The sequence below is a fragment of the Rutilus rutilus genome, assembly GCF_951802725.1.
Source record: "Rutilus rutilus genome assembly, chromosome: 22".
Lineage (NCBI taxonomy): Eukaryota > Metazoa > Chordata > Actinopteri > Cypriniformes > Leuciscidae > Rutilus > Rutilus rutilus.
Genome location: NC_140227.1, coordinates 2,201,405 through 2,217,859, shown reverse-complemented (window position 1 = coordinate 2,217,859; position 16,455 = coordinate 2,201,405). Strand labels below are relative to the sequence as shown.

General features: G+C 40.0%; 1 protein-coding gene across 1 annotated transcript in view; it reads right to left on the bottom strand.

Annotated features, from left to right (window-relative positions):
• The window catches only part of col2a1b (collagen, type II, alpha 1b), a 64,949-nt gene that overhangs the window by 5,300 nt on the left and 43,194 nt on the right, over positions 1–16,455 (bottom strand). Inside the window, exons 36-52 of the mRNA XM_084394819.1 lie at positions 16,164–16,217; positions 15,994–16,047; positions 14,833–14,886; positions 13,383–13,490; positions 12,948–13,001; positions 12,822–12,875; positions 10,316–10,477; positions 9,321–9,428; positions 8,761–8,868; positions 6,326–6,379; positions 6,135–6,242; positions 4,906–4,959; positions 4,609–4,716; positions 4,448–4,501; positions 3,388–3,495; positions 1,156–1,441; positions 20–207 (exon numbers count right to left, since the gene is read on the bottom strand). Coding sequence (XP_084250945.1) covers positions 20–207; positions 1,156–1,441; positions 3,388–3,495; positions 4,448–4,501; positions 4,609–4,716; positions 4,906–4,959; positions 6,135–6,242; positions 6,326–6,379; positions 8,761–8,868; positions 9,321–9,428; positions 10,316–10,477; positions 12,822–12,875; positions 12,948–13,001; positions 13,383–13,490; positions 14,833–14,886; positions 15,994–16,047; positions 16,164–16,217 — 1,716 coding nt within the window. The remainder of the gene's footprint in view (positions 1–19; positions 208–1,155; positions 1,442–3,387; positions 3,496–4,447; positions 4,502–4,608; positions 4,717–4,905; positions 4,960–6,134; positions 6,243–6,325; positions 6,380–8,760; positions 8,869–9,320; positions 9,429–10,315; positions 10,478–12,821; positions 12,876–12,947; positions 13,002–13,382; positions 13,491–14,832; positions 14,887–15,993; positions 16,048–16,163; positions 16,218–16,455) is intronic.

Genomic DNA, 16,455 nt, shown 5'->3' with positions numbered 1-16,455 from the left:
CGGTCCTCAAGAAACTCACATGGAATCCACCATTCATGGCTTCTCCAAACCAAACATGTTTGCGTTCAGAACCCTTGGTAGTCCACCAGTTCTTGCGTGGGATGTTGTCAGGTTTTGGATAGACGCAAGTCTCGCCGGTCTCCATGTTGCAGAACACCTTGATAGCATCAACGGTGCAGCCCTGGTTAGGATCAATCCAGTATTCCCCTAAAGAGAGAGTAAACTTTCTTAACACCACACATTTTACCCATACTTTACTAGGCCTCCCACACTGTTAGTCCACATTTACACTGCAGGTCCTGATGCCCAATTCCGATTTTTGATGACCCGCTTACATCTTTTAAAAGTGTATCTGATATCTTTTATAATAATTATATCTAATTTACACTACACTTGGCGAAACAAACAAAAAATAACATTATGATATCAAGAAATCAATTTCAATAGTACATGAGTTTATTTATTGACATGGAATTCATAGAATTTTTTTTAATGCAATAGTTATATCTTTATATCAAAATCATTATATAGTAAAGTACTTCAAGACAGTGATTATGTTCACAGATCCGCTATAAAACGGTCCCGTGGTAGAGCTTTTGTTAAGCATGTCAGAGGTTCTGGGTTCGAATCTGCCCTCGTTTAGGTTATTTTTCCTCATTAAAACCAAATGTGTTCATCAGAGATTGTATATCAAGAGCAGGGACATGTCTGTGTGCATTTTATTTTGTGATTTCACTGGAACGAATAGAGAATCTCCACATCGGGACTGAAGCATGAGCCGTCGAGCACTCAGGATGATTTAAAACGCGACACATTTCAGTGCCGGATCGTCTCTGATTGAACACAAACCAACCAAATTAATACTCTGCTAGTCAACTAGAGATGTTTTATTTGTTATAGATATATCTCTTCTGCGAAATGTTTCAAAAAGTCACTTTTTTCAATGACGTACGATTCGCATTGACAGGGAAATATCCGATCTGTCCGATTACACGGCAGGCGCAAATGCACGTACCCGATTTATTTCCACATATGAATGAGGCCTGAAACCGATCTGAGAATATCAGAATCCATGCGCTTTTTTCCTGCTTGCACGTTCATGGGTCATATCCAATTTGTGCCACATGGGAGGAAAGAAATCTGACGCTCACTCACCGCTCTTCCAGTCCGGGTGGCAGAGCTTCAGGTCTCTGCAGGTCCGGGCCGGGCTCTTTTTAGTCCCGTCCGGGCTACGAATGTCCTCGACCTGGTTGTTCAGGGATTTCAGAGTGGCATCCACCTCGGCATCGTGCTGATGGTTGCCTTCGGCGGCCTGGTCTGCCCTCATGTACATGGGATCAGGACCCTTTTCAGGGTGAGACAGACCAGCAAACGCAGACATGTCGATGCCAGGTCCCGGTGGGCCAGGGAGACCGGGGGGTCCAGGATTTCCAGGCGGGCCCTTTGGAGAAGCATTGTATTTTACAGACACTTATTTACTGTTATGTGACTTTAATTATTAGCAGACTTTTTATCAGAATATTTAAAGTGCCCCTATTATGTTTTTTTGGATATTCCCTTTCATGTGGTGTGTAATAGAGACGTTTGTGAATGTAAAAGGTCTGGAAAGTTTCAAAGTGCAGATAAATGGAGTTTTTGGAGTGATTCTGAACTGAAACGAGTCGTCAGTAATTTCAGTCTCACTTCCTGCTGAATCTGCGTAGGTTTGTAACAGATTTGCATAACCCCGGTCTATGTTCTTCATTGGCTGCCGTGAACAACGTCTACTTTGACCCTCAAACACTGTAGTTTATCTGAGACTGGAAGAGTTTGGTTCGTGTTGTTCGTGTGGAGAAGACGCTGTTTTCTGCTGACAGAGCAAATCCACTTTGAAGAGATTGATACGGTAAAACCGACGCCATCGTTACTGTTCGTATCACTGAGGATCAGGAGCTGAGAATCAGATATGATAATGATATGATATGATGATAATGAGCTTTTGGTTTCTGACATGGCCGCCCAATCACAACAGACTGGGCCATCTGACCAATCAGAGCAGAGCAGCTCTCAGAGAGGCGGGGTTTAGAGAGACTGAATCCTTGATCGAAGCGTTTCAGACACTGAGAGAAAAGAGCTGATGCTGCAGTGGAGATTATGAGGAAATTAAAGTGGTTTTTTGACCTTGGATGAATGTAATGTAAACCTATTTTTAAGAGATGCCAATACCTGTAAAAGAGCATAATAGGGGCATTTTAAGACCAGCATTTCCCAACCATGGTCCTGGAATATTCCCAACAGCACACATTTTCAGGGTTGCCAACTCTCACGCATCTGGCGTGACACTCACGCTTTCAGCATCTATCTCACAGAGCGCACGCAAGAAATGTCACGCCAAAATCCATTTTTCTCCCCTCTCAATCCGTTCATTTTCTGTTGATGACTAGACCACAGCAGCGTATTAATTACAGGAGAGGAATTTAAGGCCCACAGCTGTAACATCTGCCTACAACGTTCTCACTGCAGTATATTCTGATCGTTGATTCGCTGAAAACCTATAGCCTACTATGAAATAACGCATTGGATTTCAGCACGTCAGACTTTATAAGGATGTTTTTTTCTTAGCACTTTTAATGATAAAGGCGTTAAACGTTACTCGATTCAGTCTGCCTATCTGTGACGTGATCGCCATGCATGACGCGCCAGCAGCAGCGCAAAGTCTCTCACCTCAGAAAAACTGACTTTCCTGTCCTCTCAGGCGCTATATTGCAGTAGCGCGCACTCTTCAATTGCATGCGCAAATGCGGTGGCGCGCGCTGCAGGCTTATATCGTTTCACTAGCCTATATATAAAGCACAAAATAAACTACAAGCATGCAACGTCGTTACGTATTAAATTAGAAAAAAACGTGTTGTCCAGATTCAGTATCTGCGGTCAGATGATGTTGTCAGGCTATATGTCCGTGTCATTATTCTATCATTATTTTCATAACTTTTAACGAAATAAAGTCTCTCACCTCAGAAAAACGAAATCTCATGTCCTGTCATCGTTATACTGTACTCGTAGCGTGCGCGCATAATTAATTGATACCTGATTCCCTTTCAAGAATTTTTGGCTAAAAAGTCACTGAATCGATTTCAAGTCACTGAATCGTTTTGGATCGTATCGTTCTAAATGAACAAATATCGTCCTTGAATCGTATCGACAACCACGAATCGCGATACGAATCGAATCGTTGTTAAAACGAATCGTTACACCCCTAATATCTAGTCTTTCCTAAGTGACTGATCAGTTGAATCAAGTGTTTTTAACTAGAGACCAACCCAAATGTGAAGCGTTGGATGTACTTCCTGGATACTCCAGGAAGGTTGGGAACCAATGTATAAATCTAGTGTTCGCTTTGGTACTCACGGATGGCCCAGTCTCTCCAGAACGACCACGAGGTCCGGGGGGTCCGATAGGTCCAGGCAAACCATTTGATCCATCTTTTCCAGCTGGACCAACAGGGCCTGGCGGTCCCTGGAATGAGACAGAAAGTCTGAGTCTCAGCACAGCGTCACCAGTTTGCATAGTCCAAATGTTTCTCATCCTGATCCTGCTGATCTCCAGAGTTTAGGTCCAACCTCCTCCGACCAAGACCTTGATCCGTTGGTTCAGGTGTGTTTGAGGTTGGAGCTAAACTCTGGGTACATGGCATAGTCCCTTATGAAAAGAAGATTTATTTCCCTATATATGAATGATCAATATACTAAATGGTTTAACAGTATATTTGAAAATATACAAAATAATATTTTGTGTTAATATATTACAATATATTGAATAAAACATAAGGAATTGCCACTTTTCATTTATTGAAAATACGTGACAATATATTTAATAATATATCATAATGTATGTAATTTGATATTCAGTAATACACTTCATAATATATAGATGTATACGTGATCAGATATGGTACTGCATGTGTAATATATTGCAGTTATATTTACTCAAGCAGCATAAACACATATATAAAGAAATATATAAATGTAATATATTTTTTAATCATTTACATTATAAATGTTTCATATTTTCAAGCTAGTTAACATAAGCACTAGCACACCTGCATGTACTAAAGTATGTATTTTGCAGTATATTCCCATATATTTTTGTTCCGTAAGGGTTCCTGGGTGCTAAAGTATCTATTTTGCAGTATATTCCCATATATATTTGTTCCGTAAGGGTTCCTGGGTGCTAAAGTATCTATTTTGCAGTATATTCCCATATATATTTGTTCCGTAAGGGTTCCTGGGTGCTAAAGTATCTATTTTGCAGTATATTCCCATATATTTTTGTTCCGTAAGGGTTCCTGGGTGCTAAAGTATCTATTTTGCAGTATATTCCCATATATTTTTGTTCCGTAAGGGTTCCTGGGTGCTAAAGTATCTATTTTGCAGTATATTCCCATATATATTTGTTCCTGGGTACATACTCTTGCTCCACCGGGTCCAGAAGGTCCAGAAGCACCTTGGTCACCAGGTTGACCCTGTGTGTGGATTGTACAGATGTCTTTGAGTTATCGTATCACATCTTATCACAGTATTTGTATGCAGAATGCTTTAGTTCACATGTCACAAATAAATATCAACTTACAGGAGGCCCAGGCAGACCCTGAAGACCGGTGAAACCTCTGTGTCCTTTCTGTCCTCTCTCACCTGAATCTCCGCCTTCTCCCTTATCTCCACGCGGTCCTTGTGGTCCCTGTGAGTAATGGACATGGGCATTGCAACCGCACATTAATTCTACATTGAATTTTATGCATACATTGACACATTGCCTCCTGAAAGCAGAAGTTGAGTTTCAGCACTTGAATTTTTATAACTGGCGCAAAATACATAAAGCAAGGAAAAGTCCAAAGTGTTATTAACGTGTGACAAGAAAAGTACATACAGGCATTCCCCGAGCTCCAGCGGGCCCCGGAGGTCCAGAAGGTCCTTTAGGTCCCTGCAGTTAAATGTAATTAGTGTGTCAAGCATCTTCATCTTTTGGCTTAAAATCATCTTTTTAAAGTCATAAATCCTTTTTTTCCCTTATTATTTTCCAGCACTACACTGGACAGTGCAAGACCTATGCTTTACAGCCTTACAGTATGTATTAATGGCAGCTTTAAAGTCCCCCTGTGGTGAAAGTCCAGCTTTTAATGTTGTTTATATGTCTATGTGGTGTGTTTAATATGCTTTAAGACAAACCATGTGTAAATTCATAAGTCGACACCATTGCTGAGTATTCTCTCCTTAAAACTGCAGTGAACCAAAGACAGTCTCAAAAACACGCTTTGAAATCGCTGGTGTTTCTGACGTCACAAACTACCTTGTAACCAATCAGATCAACGTGTGATTGTCAACCAGTGGATCTCTGAGCTGAGTGAGTGGAGGCGGGGCTCATTTGCATATTCATAGAACCACGTATACTAAATAAGGCAAGGGTGTCGAGTTACATTCAAGATATTTTAAGGCATGAAGAAATTTTTCTAAAGGGAAAAACGCTTAAATATGTAATTTTGGTGATCAAAGATGAGTTTTCAGAGATAAAATGATTGACTACAGGGGGACTTCAATACATTATCACATCCAGCTATACAACTTTCCTGATGCAACATCACATTTAAAGGGAAATTCAAATAAGAAAGCTTGGAATGTCTCAAGACTCATTTTGATTTATGTTTTATAGCGTTTATAGTGCATTAAAGCCACTCATACACATTCCACTGAGTTGAGAGAAAATACATGGGTATCGGTGCTGAACAGAATCTCAAGGTCGACCCTTAAACTAGTACACAAAATCACTGATTTATGGCTAATTTGGCTTAGAAAATTCTAGCCTGTTAACTGGTTTAATCAAGTGATATATAAAAAAAAATAAAAAAATGAATTATTTTATTAATTTCAAGCTGAGAACATTTAACAAAATTCCACCCTGTTATGTATTAGCCTACATTGTTGGTACAAAAAAACTATTTCAGTGCTAATTTTGTACGTATCAGATGATATCAGCCAATCCTTTGAAGTGTACTCTTCAATAAAACAAAGCCTTTTCTCGACACAATGTTCCAGACTAATAAGCTAATGTTTGGTCATTTCTTCAACACAAATAACAGAGCTCTAGGAATCTGTACTTACAGCCTCTCCTCGGTCTCCCTGTTTCCCAGTGGGTCCGACCGGACCAGGAGCCCCAGAACCGCCCGGAGCACCGGGAGCGCCAGCTGGACCAGTGTCACCTCGGTCACCCTGAACAGAACATCCACAGCCAGTCAGAGAGCGCAACGCACACCGGAAAACACTCAGTGATGCACGAACACTATATCTCACACCTTTATTCCTGCAGAACCATCTCGGCCTGGAGGACCATCAGATCCAGGGTTGCCCTGAAAAACAATATATAATATTAAACTCATCGTGAGCTCTTGCACAGTGTGTATTGTTTATGCTATCAATACAAATCAATGCATTTGCCTAATCTCAATTTGTTGTTTTCTTTCAGTAAAGAATCTTCAATAAACTGAACAAATCTGTGAGAGAGTACAATATAAACTGGGAAAATTCAGTGATGATACGAAATCAATGACGGTTATAGAGGATGCTCCGAGATCCATGTGGATCTACTGTACAATGCATAGACAAGCCCTGACTGGCAAAAGATGCCACATGATCTTCAGCATGTCCTTGACAATGTTGGGAAATTGATTAACCTCCTTAAAAGCATTCATATTTTTCAGTCATGTGACCAGCACGAAGACCAGGGGCCGGTTTCACAAAGCTATTTTAGACCGGTCTATAGTGTTAGACTAGTCTAAAATTTGCTCATAGACTAGTCTAATACAAGATAGACTGTTTCACAAAAATAAAGACTGACCAAATAAATTAGACACCTCTTACCCCCAGGCTAACTTAGGTCTAAGACTCTATGTTACCTTGGCAACCAGCAGTAACAATCAGTTACATTACAAACAGCCAAAAGAAAAGGGGAAATGGCTCATAATTTAAACATTTCTGCTTGTTACTACATTCTCCGCTAAATTTCCCAAGTAAAATGTCCTTGTAACTGTTATAACTCCTCCAACAAACACATATTTTCCGCTGGGGTAAATGCGCTTACTCGATCCGCCATGTTTTTTGTTTTGAAAAGTGTCTTATTTTACCCAGAATGCATTGCAGTGTAGTCCTACTTAAGATAGAGTCTTAAGTGCTTTGTGTAACGGTCTGATTTAGATGTCTGAAGTCTGACTATCTACTATATCTAAGCCATAGTCAAAGTCTATCTTTGTGAAACCGGCCCCTGGAGGGCAAAACATCCAAAGAACTGCAGCACAGGGCTGTCAATCACGTGAAAACTGGCTCTTAATGGTATTTTTTCCACATTTTATGTGAAGAATTGGGAGCGCATTACAAAACAGTCGCTTTTGCGCACCAAGTCCACTAGCTGTGAGTTCTTCTATTGTGAGAAAGGTTTTTCTGTCAAATGTTCAATCCCCACTGGCACAGCACAAGAGCGAAGGTTGGCTTGTTTGTCAGACATATTTAAATGCATCAATACTTAATACATCATAGCAGGGGAGAGATTACAATGCATTTTCTGCCCTTGAGCAAATCTTGAATGTTGGAGAAGGGATGTGTGGACATGCAAGAGGCAGTGCAGTTGGGGATCACTATGCAGCTTTTGGTTGCTGAACGCCTACGAACGCCTGGCTTAGCAATCCCTGCATTAGGTTTCACATTTTTGAACAAAAAAAAAAAAAAAAAATTTCTTCTTCCTTCTCATAGCATGCTGTCCAACACTATGTCTGGATCATTAATTGGTCTTGGCTTGATCATGTGATCTATGTAACCATGTGACTTCAATAGTTAAAATGGCTCCTGCACTTTAGCATTGTAAGTTTGGCATTGAGAAAGGTCGCATGTGACCGAAACGTTTGCCTTTTTTCTCAGTAAAAGCACTTGACTTTATCTCGCTTTTTGACATCTTTCGTCTTTTGTGGAGTGTGCGGACTCTTTTGAAGTGCCTCTGAACAAAAAGTACAGCAGATTTACTCCAGTCGGTTGTCGGTTGTGAAAGTGAGCATTGTGAGCACAGAATGGAGGCCGATCTGAATGTGATTGGCTGAAGTGCAGCATGGCCTTACATACAGGTTTGATTAAAGATTACAAGGTCCAAAAACTGAGCGAAATTATATATGCATAGACGAATTATTCACGATAAGATCAAAAAATGGATTGGGGTTTTAAAGGACTTCATTGTATTAAAGATTTATTGTAAGGATTTTGACAGTGGGCATTCGAGTGGGATCCAGATGTGGGCTGATCCAGCTGCTTTTGTACTGTATAAAGTGCAATATAAATAAATAAATAAATAAACCCGCTGTGGCAGCAACTGTAGATGATGCAAACGGTACATTCAGAACTGGGCCACTTGATCTGGTGTAAAATAACTGCTATTGTTGGTCATGTCTCAAATTATCATGTAACTCTTTCTGTTGGTTTCTAATTTCAGAAACGGATCAATAAGATCAGAGACTGAAGCATAACTCAGTTTTTACATTCAAATCTGCTACCGTCTTTACTAAATCAAAGTCGTTGAAATATTGTGTAGATAAAATTATATTAGCCTCTTCATCTGAAAAATGTGTGAGATCCCAAAAAGTTTGCATATTTTCCCTGGTTTATTTGACTGGTTGATTTTAATGGTGGTGTCGGAGGAAATCATCAGGGTTGTTTATTTGACTGGTTGATTTTAAGGGTTGTACCGTACCTCTCTCCCGGGTTCTCCAGCGGCTCCGGTCAGTCCCGGTGATCCCACAGGTCCAGGCGGCCCGCGGTCTCCAGATCCACCAGGAGCTCCTTGTTTCCCAGGCTCACCCTGTGATGGGCATTCATGAATGCCATTTAGTTACTTTTACCAATGTTAGCTTTGCATTTGCCCATATAACATTTGTCCTTTGATATTTATTAATTCTTTCCCCGCCACTGCGGAATTTTTCATTATTTATGGCGGAATGCTTCCCTGCCATTGACATTTTTTGGCAGAAAAAGTGCGTCCATATCTTGCAGCTGTGGGTTTTATAATGCATTCATGTAAAAGGCATGGGCTGATCATCAAACATGAAAAGCATTCTGGTCCTATTGTCAGTTTGTCATTTTCACTGGAAACTCAACAGCTGGCAAAGTATGATCACATAAAGTCCACCTGAAAGGAAAATCTGATAAAAAGCCGATGACTGACACGGATTCCCCTGTCACTTTTCCATCATAAATGTTGATGTATTTTCATCATTAGGGCAGTAAATGTCAGTGTGTTTCTGTGGGACTCACAGAGGGTCCAGGAAGGCCAGGGAAACCTCTTTCTCCACGCTGTCCCGGGAGTCCAACAATCCCACGCTGACCAGCCAAACCCTGAGGACCTGCCGGCCCATCCGGACCCTGGAACGGGACAGAAACACACAATCATACATCGCACCTCACATTCAGAGGCTGTGAACTGTATCAAAATTTATATTTCTAATTTTATTTGATGTTTTAGTCTTGTTCTAGATTTCCTGGAATGTGTTTATTATTATTTTGTTTTATATTGATTCATTATTTTGTTTTATTTTATTGTTTTAATGTTCAAGCAAATGCCAATAAATATATTTGGGGGGGAAAAAAACTATCAAACCTAAAACTGGGAATATACAGTCAAACCAAAAATTATTCAGACACCAGATATCATTTTGGATATTTTTTTACTAGTGTGTGCAGGACACTATAGTTCATTTATGTAAGTGATGAGAGTGAAATAAAGCAAACTGTGACATAGTATACACAAATATTCTTCATACAGTGACTACCAGTGACATTTATAAACATTTGGGACCAAAAATGATTCAGACACTTTGAGCTGATCATGTTTTGCTGAAGTGTGTTTTCTTTAATTGCTAATGTGACCTTTTTACACCACAGACTGAACACAATGAAGCATTGCTTGGTGATTGGTTGAGCTAAACTGGTATTATCTAATTGTGTAGTTAAATTTAACATGATTTGATTTGATAACTCTGAGTTTTTCTCATATTTTAGTACCATTTTCTAAACTATAGCGAATAAACTGTGATAATGTGAGAAATGTTGAAGGTGTCTTAATGACTTTGGGTTTGACTGCACTCTCTGTATGGTTTCTCTTGATTTATTAGTGTGTTTGACGCACAGGAGCTTGTCAAGCTTGTCAAGTACAAGTTTATAATGTCAGGTTGCAGTCATGTGTGAGTTATTACTGAGGTCAAAGTTGAGAAAAACAGCCACGTTTAATGAGATCCAGTAAAGCTACATACGTGAGGACCGTCTTCTCCAGGATCTCCCTTCTCACCAGGAGGACCAGCCGATCCACGTAACCCAGCGTCTCCGGGTCTTCCAGGAGGACCGCCGTCTCCACGAACACCCTTCGGACCATCTTTACCAGGAGGACCAGCAGGACCAGAGGGACCCGGGTTACCCTGAGAACGGACATTAAAGGTGCAGTCTGTAAGAATGACAGCTAGTGGTAGAAATAGGTACTGCAGTTCAAATGAAAAGTATCAGAGATTGTTGTTGATTGCGCAAACACATATAACCTATATTTATATATATATAAAACAGTTATGTCCGGTCGAACGATGTATTAATTAACTTCAGATTGGATTGTGTTGGTAATAGGCATTTACCTAACGCTAAAAGATGCGTTAACAAGTGCTGTCGATCTTCTTTCTGATCTGAATGGTGTGTGTAAAACGCTAGAGTTCTGCTACAGACTCGTCCCAGCGACTAGAACGCAACTGATGCTTTATCAAGCGCCTCCATACTTGAAAAACCACGGAAAACTACTTTTAAACAGGAAATGATGAAATATTTACGTACATATTTACAGCGGGTCTATTCGCACGGGATTAGTATCACCTGAGGTCATTATTCCGGACCTTTTCACTGAAGGTAACAGTCGCCGTAATCTTTACTGACATTGTCCGTGATGATTCGGACGGAGCTAAAATCACAGAGAAGCTCTGGTAATAATTACTTTACCCCACCTCTCCATGTTAAACTAGTCCCGTCCGAATAGGGCTAAAGTTAATGAGTTATCTGTGTTTTAATATGCTCTCGTTCATAGAGATTTTTAGATGGATATCGAGGCTTTTTAGGTTGTGTGGAATCTGCAATCTCTGACCCAGTTTGTTCTCTGTGTTTCCCGCCAACTGGCATCCCGGGGTGTCGCAATACTATTGGGTGAACTGGCAGTGGGCGGAGTCTCACAGACAAAAAAAAAAAAAAAACGACTGACTTGAACGACAGATAAAATATCTCGCTGTAGAAGTGTTTTTCAGAGAAACGAGTATGTGAACTTAGCATGTTTCCTAAATATCTGCAAACATATGGTATTTTTACGTTTTAGTAGAGCAACCTTTAACATGTTCTCATGAAGAAACTGTTAGTAAACACACTGGGGGACATGATGGACAGAGAGGCTTCAGCTTGACCATTGATAGTTTGTGCTGATGCATGCTTGTCAGAACATCGATTACACTAATCAAGGCCTCGTCCACACTAATACGGTTTCGCAGGGTTCGAATTACAAAGTGGCTTTCGGGGGAGCCCTATTTTCCGATCCTCCCTGACTGATTTTAACGCTTTTGGTGCATGTTCGGGCATTTAAAACAATAGTTTTACAGTAAACAGTACAGAACGTACTTGGTTACTTACGTAACCTCGGTTCCCTTACCTCGGAGATAAGGGAACGAGTACTGCGTTGCCTTGCCGTGCTATTTCTCTCACGTCAGGTGTTTTCGCTTCAGTCGATTAGATCTGTCATATGGCGAGTTTTCTCTGTATTTATACTCTTCTATTTGGCGCGCAGAGTCTGGCAGGTCGCCAAGCGCTCTTATTGGATCGAGCTCTGATGCACTCGCCTACGCTGCTGCAATACGTTTTAAAATAAAGGCTTCAATATTCTCGAGAAAAGGAGTTTTCCCTTGTACAGAATGTACAAAAAAATGTACAGAAAATCAAAATCTATATGCGACACAAAAAAATGGACAGTGTTTTAGAGCTCCCCCTAAATGTCTCAAAGTAGGCTTTCAGGGGAGCCCAGGTCCTTTTCAGGGGAGCCGAGCTCCCCTTAGCTCCCCCGTAATTCGAACCCTGCAGTTTCGTTTGAAAACGTATATTTTTCTCTCCGTTTTGGCCTTCCGTTCACACTGAGACGGCGATTTTATTAATGAAAACAAAACTTTTTTGAGCGCTCTCCAAAGTGGATCAATTTGAAAACGCCGTTTTCGTGTTGTAGTGTGGACTGTGAAACCGATGGCGTAAGTTTAGTCATGTGACACATATTGTACCAATAGATATTGATGTTTATAGCGGTATTGTGGCTGTTATCTGCTATTCACTCTCACACTGTTGCTGAAATATGTGACTTCACACACTCTTCATATCACAGTCCTGCACAGATGACAGAATACACTCACATCTGCTGTCCTGCGGTGAAACATGAGCAGTTTTAGTGTTTTAGACCAAACATATAATAGTGAGTGAGAGCGACCTGGACCATCAGGGAATGAGGAGATATTCTGCTCAATAAACTGATCCTGTCAGAAGAATTGAGCGATAACTTTATTATTTATTTCTCCGTCTGTATGGTCTCAGTGAGCTTTAGTGAGGGTTTACACACACGCTGTAAAGGGGGAATTAGCGTTTTCAGGCGTTTTTCAAAGGTTTCTCATCCGCACTGAAACGCTTGAAAACGCTAGTCTGGATGAGAAAACGCTACTATTTTTATGCCATAGTGAACAGGTCCATTGATTTACTTACATTGGGTCCAGGAGGTCCGACTCTACCGGCGGCTCCAGGGAAACCGGTGGCACCCTGCAAAAATCATTAAAAAAAATTAGATTCATGATCTACATTCACAAAGAACACCCTTTGGTTTGCACTTACAGGAGGTCCTTGAGCACCACGAGCCCCTTTCGGTCCAGACACACCAGTGGGTCCCTATAACCAAAGCAGGAATAAACAACATGAAGAAATGTACATTTACATTTAATCATTTAGCAGACGCTTTAATCCAAAGCGACTTACAAATGAGAACAATAGAAGCAATCAGACCAACAAGAAGACAACAGTTTACGAACGCTGTAAGTCTAGTTAGTCTAGCACAGCTCACATAGCATGTTATTTTTTTTAAATCAGAAAAACAAAACAAATAGTATAGAATAGAAAAGGTAAGTGCTAGTATTAATTGGTCAGGTGCTGACGAAAAAGATGTGTCTTTAGACATCTTTTGAAAATGGTCGAATTGAAATATAGTATTGAAATAGAAATACTATCGAACAACAGAACTGCAGTAAAGCAAATGAAATTGGCCTATGTTACCTGAGGACCTGGAGATCCAGAGGGCCCCTGAGGGCCCGGGGCACCAGCATCACCCTTCTGTCCACCTTCACCCTGCTCTCCTTTAAGCCCAGGCTGTCCATCTGCACCCTAACACACCAAATAACACATTTAACAATCAATGGCAATATTAAAGAGCACCTATCATGCTTGTTTCCATGTTGATAGATGTTTCCATGTTTCTGTGTTTAGTGTGTAATGTTGCTGTGTGATCATGAAGAAGCTCCAGTTCTTCTCTATATCAGAGTCAGTGTTCCTGAACTCCTGAAACGCCTCCATTGTCATCTTGAGTTTCTTCCGGGAACGATCACGTCACAATATTCCTCATTATAATAATTCATACGCAGAATAAAGGGGCGGGGCCTGGTTGAGTTAGTTAGTAGTGTGTTAAACTGGTGGTTATGGTAAGGGGCGGGACATTTCCCAAACACACTCGAAGCGCTCGACCAATCACAACACACTGCTCCAGCCGACCAATCAGAGCGCAGTGTGCTTTTCAGAAGGAGGGGCTTCATAGATACAGGAACTAAACAGAGCGTTACTGACAGACTGGGAAGAGAGGAGCCGCAACAATGGAGAATATGAGGAAATAATCAACATTCAAACAGGAAAACCTGTTCTAGTAGAGAAACAACAACATCAAAACCTCTTTAATAATAATGAACTGTTAATTCATCATTTATAATATTACTTTGAAATGTTCCTGATTATGTTTTATTAAAATCAGGTCTATTCATTTCTTAATGAACTACAGTTCTTGATTTAGAATTTTAATAAAACTGATTTATTGTTCCTCCGCTACATTTCTTTAAATATGTCTCAATAAGAGCCACAATGCTGAACAAACACTGATTTACAGACAGATTCATTGTCAAACCTTCTCACAGCTCCAGCTCGTGAATCAGCTTGACCACTTCAGATCTTTTAGAAGGAATTAAAGCTTTAACTGCTCAAGTACAGTCCTCTCGCATCTATATTCATGCTACAAAACTGCCATACGGCTGCAGTAACAGTTTTAAACGTCTAATATGACATACTTCACACAACATACCGGTATGGATGTAGAGACAACAGACAAACAGAAAGCAGAAGCAGAAATCATATAAACTATGTTCTGGGTAATGAGCTGATGTAATTACGTCATTTCTGATTTGACAGGACACTCATCTGCCTTCTCTTATACTGAATACTGTCATATCAGTGCTTACTTTATCAAATAAATATACAATCAAGCAATTATAAGCATTGACTTTCCAACTTCATTTTATTTTCTGCAAAAATGAGAAAATGAGTTTCACTTTTAGTTGGGTAACCTCAAGGTCAAAGAAATGTTTATTTGTGCACTGAGAAACAGCTATTCCAGTAGTTTGATGGTAATGTATGAGAAATAAATCAAAAACAGCAGCTATTAAGATTATATTGCTGTACTTACAGGTGGACCAGCGAAACCAGCAGGACCATGAGGACCGGTCTCTCCTCTGTCACCCTGTCAAAGATAAAGCCTCAGTTTTAGTATATGTGTACTTGTTCATTCTTATACTGTATGTACACTAATGATGCCATTCCATCAGCTGAAACAGATCCGTGTTTTAGTCTGTACAGCTTGTTCGCGTTATGTTCTTTTCCTTTGACGCGATATGTATAAAGCATCTATATATAACCTTTGTACATGGATTACTAAATTATCTAAATTTAATGATTTCATCCATTCATCTGTCCATCTATATGTGTGTGTTGATATGATGTTGTTATCTAACTGTATTATGTCATTATTTTGCTGTCTCGCTGCCAGCCAATCGCTGCATTGCATTGATCACAGTTGAAACATCCGCCCTTTCCAGTGAACACAAGAACTTAGCCAGATTTTAATCCCAAAATGTGTTCGAAGATCCAAATTATCAGGATGAGAAGATCTGGCATACAGGGTCAGGGTGCAAAAGTGATGTCTGGCCTAGAAAACTGGCATCTTCACCCTTTATTTAAATATTATTAACAGTGTAAATATGTAAGCATATTGCATCGTTGTGCTTGGATTCAACTGTTTTATTTGTGATAATAATGCAATGAAACATGCCAAATTGTGTGACATAATTTTTGCCCAGGCTGTCATACAAAGAAATTAGGATGCATAAACAAGAGAGAACCAACGAAATATTAATAACTGATTATGTTGTAGTCAATGTATACCTTTTCCTGATTTTCTATGCATTTTATATTTTTGCATAGTAAAAATAATTCCTTTAGATTTTTTTGGGATCATTTTGTCATATAAATACCAATTTTAGTGTTTTGTTCTTCCCTCATATATAAAATATTTTCATTCTGTTTTGATGGTTTAATCAAACTTTTACGGTCATTAAAAACAAATATCCCCTCCGGACATCACTCTTGCCCACTACTGCATGTCACATCATGTCACTACACGAGGTATGAAGAAGTCAGACCAGGATGAAGTTTCATGTCATTTCTAAACAATAGAAGATCACAAGTGCAAAAATATGTTGATGTAGATGTAAAATGCATGTAAAGTCGATAAATGACACTAATATGAGCACAGGTTCCTGAAGACTGATATAGTTTGTGAGAGACTCACAGGAACACCGCGAGTACCAGCAGCTCCAGACGGTCCCATGGGTCCAGATTCTCCCTGAGGAATGAATGAGCAAAGGATCAGGCTCAATTATGAATTAATGTGCGATGCAGTGGTTAATATTAGACATTCAACAAAGAAATGAACTAATAACAAACAGGTAACTTTAGTACCTTTTCACCGTTGGGTCCCCCAGGACCTGGAGGACCGATTGGACCCGTTAAACCCTGTAAAGACACAAGAATTCTGTTCATAAACATGAAAGAGTGAATTCTCTGTGCAAGTGTCTTCGGACACACGGCGAAAGTGTCCCACTAAACCCGTGTGTCACCGAGAGTCTCTCAGCTGGAAATACAGTGAGTGGACATTTGTTGTGGTATTTCATTTTACATTCATTATCTTATTGGCGTTTGTAAATATTGCAGACACACAGTTCACTGTTTAGTGGTAGTTTGAGAAGCATCT